Source organism: Erythranthe guttata, chromosome 3 (assembly GCF_056151865.1).
Source record: "Erythranthe guttata isolate IM_541 chromosome 3, IM_541, whole genome shotgun sequence".
In the NCBI taxonomy this organism is placed as follows: domain Eukaryota; kingdom Viridiplantae; phylum Streptophyta; class Magnoliopsida; order Lamiales; family Phrymaceae; genus Erythranthe; species Erythranthe guttata.
In genome coordinates this window covers 4,927,348-4,934,486 of record NC_142535.1, presented here as the reverse complement: position 1 = coordinate 4,934,486, position 7,139 = coordinate 4,927,348, and the positions used below count along the sequence as shown (strand labels likewise).

The 7,139-nt window shown below is 36.4% G+C and overlaps 1 protein-coding gene across 1 annotated transcript; it reads right to left on the bottom strand.

The window, feature by feature from the left end:
* Window positions 1-1,530: 1,530 nt before the first annotated feature.
* On the bottom strand, window positions 1,531-2,417 carry LOC148771603 (uncharacterized). Its single transcript, XM_088815131.1, has 2 exons — window positions 2,039-2,417; window positions 1,531-1,994 (listed from the first exon to the last, which is right to left on the bottom strand). The coding sequence occupies exons 1-2, from the start codon at window positions 2,415-2,417 to the stop codon at window positions 1,531-1,533; spliced, it is 843 nt and encodes a 280-aa protein (XP_088671257.1).
* Between the last annotated feature and the right edge of the window lie 4,722 nt (window positions 2,418-7,139).

Sequence of the window (7,139 nt, the reverse complement as noted above, 5' to 3'; positions counted from 1 at the left end):
TTATCAACTGTAAATGGCTCCGCTTCCGAAATGGCAACAAGATGCGTTCTTCTACGATGAAGAATGAACTTGGCATGTGGATCGACGTTTTATGGAAGTTGTGGTGGAAGATGCAAAGAAGGGCAACTTCTGGTGGGGTACAAAAAACAGTGCTACTATCCTACGTGGTTTAAGTACCATCAAAAAGGAATTTGGAACAACATTTACCTACGACAAGTGTGAACAGAAGTTGAAGTTCATGGAAATGAGGTATCGGACGTTTAAGGCCATCATCTCTTTATCGTGTGTTGAGTACGATGAGGAAATCAATTTCGTGATTGCAAAAGAGCCGACTTGGGAGTACATCATTTATGTAAGTAGTCTGGTTTTTATTTATTTTGTATTTTTGTAAAATTTATGTATATTAAACTGTTTTTCAATATTAGAATGTATTTGACTTTTTATTTTTTCATAGCGTTTCAAGATAGGTCGTGCATACAAGCCATGGGGTGACGCTGAGTGGAAGAAACTGTCGTTCATCTTCAGCGAGAAGCATACATTTGGCTGGAAGAGTGACGACCTCATTGTTGTTGATTCTGCATCCGAGGATATCTACAAGGAGAACTCCCATGTTGAGCCAGATATTGCGCCACCAAATCCGCATGTTGATTTCATCAACATATCAAGTGACCACGATGATTCGAAAGACAGTGAGATGTTGACGTACTTGCTCCGAGATTACGAGCCTGCAGCAGAGATAGATGAGGATGAGGATTACGAGTCTTTGGACATGGGTGGTGGTAGTGGTGGTTCACCAGATAAGGAGTTTCGTAGCTCCTCTGGCTCAAACTCGCCGATTTACAAGTGAAGTTGGCGTTGTTGTGTGTTTTTTGAAGTGGTGTTTGTGGTTTTTAAGGTTGTTGAAGTGGTGTTTGTGGTGTTTGTGGTGTTTGAAGTTGGAGTTTTTTTTTTTCTTATGCAGTTTTAGTTATTATTATGCTGTGGTTTGGTTTTTTTTTTCATTGTTTTTTCTGTTTTTTTTTTTTTAAATGTAATGTGTAAGGACCAAATTTTCAATATGTAGTAGTACATGGTTCTTCACCAAGTGACATTGTGTTTTTATTTTTCTGTATTGTACGCAAACTACACCAACAACATCCAAAACTTTGAAATTTGCAGATTATATTCCAACTTAAAACTTGGGAAACTTAAAATTTACCAAACATTGAAACTTTACATTTTTGGCCCACATAAATAAATAAATTTGTAATACAAGTCATCATTTCACAAGAAATTCTTACAGACCCAAATTCATAAGCATAAATTCATAGTTTGAGGAAAATAAAATACACTTAAACAATCAACCACATAAGTCGTCCGCAATAACATCTTATAGATTGAAGCTAAACAACTTTTATGCAGAAGTCTCAGCAATCATACGAGCATATATGCTTCGTTCTGCTTCGGGCAAACTAAAGAACAAATCAAGCTCCTCCGTGTTCTTCACAAGCAATTTCGCAACACGTATTTTTTGTTCAACCCCGAGAAAATTCATATTTTTAGTGCATCGTACACTTCTTTGCGAGCTCTTGCCGTACGATATTGCTCAAAATCTATTCTCTTAGCAATTTCACCCAAACGACCTTCAGTTTGTTCGGAGAAAGAAGACATTACCGCGAAATTTTTTTGGTCAAATGTGTCATCTTCAAATTTGCGCTTCTTCGAGGACTTGGTCTTCGTGCTGGTGGAACTGTGACCCAAATCGTTCGACTGAAACTCGGTGGCTTCAGAATGTAAATTGAATGGCATCTCCGGCACATAATCACCACCTCCTTCATTATCTATGCCATGTTTGTCTTCCATAATTTGCACCATATCAACAAAATCTTCCGCGTTTTCCCCAGTCGCTCTGTCCTTACCAAAGATCTCGAGCCAATCCTTATAATAGGGAAACGATTTATACCGCATTGTACGAGCGTTCGAATCTGTCTGTTTCAAGTATATAAAATACATGTCTCATGAAGTTATTAATTGCAATGATAAGTAGATTAGATAAAACATAGCATTTCTCCGGTTACCTTCACATATGTCTCCCAAACATCATCACTCTCGACGTCGATGGTGTTAGTGGCATCACACCATCCAAATACACTACGGGGCATCATAGTTGACAAAGAGCCATAAGTCTTCTTCCATATATGTATCTTAGAGTTAATGTGAGGATCCGCCCTAATATCGGTACCCGGGAATGCACTCGTCAAATGAAGTTGTAGAATCCCAAGGAACCCCGTCTTAAATCCATTGTCGCATTTCCAACCCGTGAGCACGAGGTCCTTCAAACCGTTAATCAAAGCTTGTTCTTCGACAATGGACCATGACCTTCTGGATTTGTCCGTCTTTCGAACACCCAAGCTTTTTTTTGTTCCATTTGAATTCATTATAACCTGTACTAAACTCAACGTATATATTGTATTAGAATAAAGTAAAACAATCAAATAATAAATACACAGTAAACTATAGTAATAAACTTCAGATTAATACAGTTAAAAATGCACAATTAAAATAAAAATTCATAAGCATAATTAAAAAAAATACATATTGTTGCAAATTATTAAAATTAACTAAAACTATCGTCTGCTCCTCCACTCATCGTACATGGCTCTCGCAATATCGTCCCTCCACGACACCCATTGTTGTGAAGTTTCTACATTTTCAATAAATCTAAGTTCAGGATCATTAGTGGGATTGTGGATGGGTGGAAGTCTTGTTTCCAATGGGTCGACGGCCATTTCTTTACGAATAAAGTTTTGTAACAAGCAACACGCCATGATAATACGGTTATGGACTTTGATAGGATAATGCGAACTAGTGCGCAAGATGCCCCAACGTGACTTCAACAGCCCAAAGGATCTTTCTATTACATTTCGAGCCTTCGCATGCTTCATATTGAAAAATTCCTTATAATTTTGAGGCGCATTATTACCATCCCATTCATCCAAGTGATACCTCACACTTCTATACGGGGCTAAAAAACCCTCTCCATTTGTGTATCCATTATCGCAAAGATAGTAATTTCTTGTAAATCCCAACACAATAAAAATCATTTCAAGACACATATATATGGAATCAAAATTGAAAAAGTTCTCGGAATATGCAATACCGTCGGGGATTCTCAAACCATTCGGTCTACAAACGGCATCTCGAAGGACTCTACTATCAGCCGCAGAACCCTCCCATCCAGTCAAAACATAACTAAAACACATACTTGCATCGCACACACCTAGCACGTTTACCGAGATATCTCCCTTTCGATTTCTATACCGCGCTTTATCTTCTTGGGCAACCCTAACTTTGACATAAGTACCATCTAATGCTCCCAAACATCCATACACAGTTTCAAACCGATAGTTTTCATAATAGTTGCTTTGCAAATTACTTTACATACATATGTTAAATTTAGAAAATGTGTTTATTACCTTGAACACTTTCCACCGAACGTCTGTACAGCCCTCGTCAATAGGTTTTGGCTTCACAATGAACAAGGGATATAGCTTAATTATAGCACTCAGAACACGATTGAAGTGCTTACTAACTGTGTACCCGGATCTGTTGAAATTATACCATACAATCCTATTTTTTGTGTGATGTCCCAATATATGCAAGAACATGGCCAATTGTTCATTAACTTTGACATGGCGTGTATCAACTAAGCCACCAAAATTTTGAACAAGAAAACAAAGACTGACAAATACATTTCTAGACATACGCAAATTGTCAAAACAATAAACTTCGGAACCATGAATGAGCCTATTAATTTTCTCTAATTGATCGGGCACTCGAGCATTCAAACTATAGGAAACATAATAACACACAATACGATTACGAATTGCGCGACGTTCTTTCAACTTACGATAAGCCCCATAACATGCCATAAGGAAATACTTGGAAATGCTAATTATTTCTTCCAAAACCAACAAGATTTCTTCATGCTCTTCTCTAATATCCATCTCAAACAAAAACTGTACGAAAGTGCAATAACTGAGTCAATAACAAAGCTAAATCATGTATGAAGTACAATAAATTACAGAACTCATAGGTCTACAATACCGTATATATAAGATAAAAAATATTTAAAAATTATGATGGGTCAGAGAAGATTCACCTCACCTATTTACCGGCTGTAGAGGGAGCATCGACAATTAGAGGAACTCTACTAAATGTTCGATTCCAAAATTCAGAATAGGGTATATAGATGGTGAATCAAGAATGTAATGCCCAGGTACAAAAATAAATAAAATCATTTACCTCAGGTAGTCTTCGAAGAAGGGTTTGTTATTCGGTGCGGAAAGAAACCTCTGCTGCAAATCTAAGGGGAAAAAAAAAGAAATTAGTGATTTGCAATATTTTCCTAAGAAACAGTACATCGCGATTCAGGTATGTAAAGTATTAAGAAAAAAATAATTCATTTACCTCGGAAGCGTGTGTTCTTTGCTGTGGAAGGCTCACCTGCTGGAAACCAAAAGAAAATGGGGGAAATGGGGATTTGCTTTTAATTATTCCAGAAAAAAATGTAGCAAGACGATGGTGGGAAAAAAATAGATATTTCAGATTCAAATGGAGGGTTAAAGTGTCCACAAAATATGCTACTTGGACAAAGTTGGTTCCCAATTGCATAATCCTCCCATTATTGGGTGGATAATTTATCCCTCAATAAGGGATTAAGATCCGGGCCTATCATCAATCATGGGCCTTAGTCAAGCAAACCAAACATGTGATTGAGTTGGACTAATTAATCAATCACCCATTATCACCCAAACCAAACGAGGTCTAAGAGTTAAAAATCACCCAATATAGATGACCCGGTGTAGCATCTCAATAACCTTGTCTTGTCAACAAGCGTGTGCTATTTATAATGAAATTAACTCACTTTTAAACGCAAAAAAAAAAAAAATTAACTCACTTTTTTTCATCGTAAAATTTATTAAATTAATCATAATCAAATAGAATCTCAATTTTTTTATTAATTAATAACTTATTTACCATATAGTTTCTAATAAAAAAAAAAAGAAAAAAAAAAGCTTATTTACCATAGCTTAAATTGTACTCAAGAGTCCAAATATTTTGGGAACCGTAAAAAAGTCAAAACTACAGAACAAGGGTGGGTGACGTGTGGACGTGGCCTCATATTTGGAAAATAATTATTAAAAAAAAAAAAAAAAAAGAATAAAATACTAATATTCATAACCGAGAAGGATTAGTACTGCTTTCTAACCCTCCGATCAGATTAATCTCAGCCGTCCACTCGTAACTCTTTCTTTCGACTTTCGTCTTATTGTTTCAATCGGTTTTTGGTTCTCTGCTGCTGTTGGCTCTGTTTATTTGTGGTTTCCGTTCTCTTCGATCGTCGCTATGAAACCTGCGCAATTAAATTCAATTCAATCAGCGTCCTATGTTTTTTTTTTTCCTCTTTCGCGATATCGTCTGATTGTGGTTTGATTTTATTTGGTCTGACAATCCGATTGTCGTGGATTCGCCGGCGTATCTTTCCCCGGCCGTTTGGTTGTGATTCTGAATTGGTTTTCTTTTAGTAATTTTGATCCTAGGTATGGTTTTCGGTTATTCATCAACAAGTGGTTTATGCGTTTGGCGTTGGATTATGTTTTCTCTTGCCAGGGTTTGGTAATCGGCTCATTTGCTCATTTGATTTTTTTCTCAACCTTGTTTGAACAAGATTCCTTGTATTGTAGAAGGAAGCGCTTTGAGTACGAGTATGATCTCCTTTTTGTCGTAATTGTGTTTATATGACAATTCTAAACATCGTCCTTTTGATTCGCTGCTACTGGATGTTCAACCTATTTGTCTCATCTGAAGAACTTTCTCTCACTGTTCTGCTGATTAAGATTTGATTCTCCTTATGATATATATATATATATATGTGCAAAATATGATATTCCTCGACCTTCGACCTTTGCTTTGGACTGTGTTTGATCCACAGGTTTTGTATTAAAGTAGGAACTCAGCTCTGAGACAGCCCGTCAGTTCCGTTCCAGATATTGTAGATATTGTTCAATCTCGCTTTCTCTCTCTCTCTCTCTCTCTCCCTCATCCTCCTTATTTTGCTAACTTTATATCACAATTATTTTTTAAATCCATTTACTGCTTTATTACTATTTGGTACTTTCTGTTTGTTAAGGTTGTGTTTCATCTTTATTTTATGGAGCTAAGCTAACTGTCCAAGTAGAACGATGGATCTTATTTTTTGACTAGAGCTTGTGCACACCTGGATAATGTGGATAGGAGCTTCTTATGTACACCTGAATACTGTGGATAGGATCGCCAATTGCTTAAGCTAGAGATCTTGGTTCGATTATTGATGGGAAGATAATTTATTTTGTGATTTAATTAGCTTATGGATCTTCGATTTGTTTCTGATTCTGATTATGTAATATGTTGATCAGTGGGTTCTAGTGGAGTCTACCGTTGGATATGATTTTGTCAGTTCCAGATTACATATTCTTAATGTAATCATCATCCTTGTCATTTGATTTTCAGATTTTTCTGTATACGACCATAGTATTTCCTGTTCTTATTTGGGTGATTTTGATACGGCATGTGTCATGATGTTTGGTTACGGTTCACTATTTTGTCTATTTTCTTATATGAGATGACATAGACTTCGACGGAAACAATAATAAATCATGAGAAGACGAAGCTTCAAGTTTGAGTATTTTTCCTTATCCTTGTTTTGCTTATATGACAGTTTTGTGTGGAGTCCCGAGAAGTTTGGTTACCACGTAAGATGTTTTTGGCTCAGGGGAATCGGAGTATCTGGTGCATATGTATATTTTACCATGAAAGAGTCTCTACCTGTTTAATCTGTCTCATCTAAAGAATTGCTTCTTCTTTATGCCGTTTGAAGACTCAGTGTTCCTTGTCTTTCTAAAGCTAACTATTTTCTTGCTTCTGGTTGAAGGATTAGTGAGATGCGTCTACTGTACTTTTAAGATAGTATTATGTCTCCCTCAACCGTCACCTTTTCGTCCGATATTCATATTACTACTTTATACGGTGTTATTGCTTTCAAATCAATCTTTAAATCCTCTGTTCTTCTTTTACTTTCTGTTTGCAGGCATTTGCAACAAAAGTGACGGTAGACTTCT

Coding starts and splice junctions, on each gene's coding strand:
- LOC148771603 (XM_088815131.1), bottom strand. CDS start 2,417: ATGAATTCAAATGGAACAAAAAAAAGCTTGGGTGTTCGAAAGACGGAC. Junction 1,995..2,038: donor GGTAACCGGAGAAATGCTAT/GTTTTATCTAAT, acceptor TAACTTCATGAG/ACATGTATTTTATATACTTG.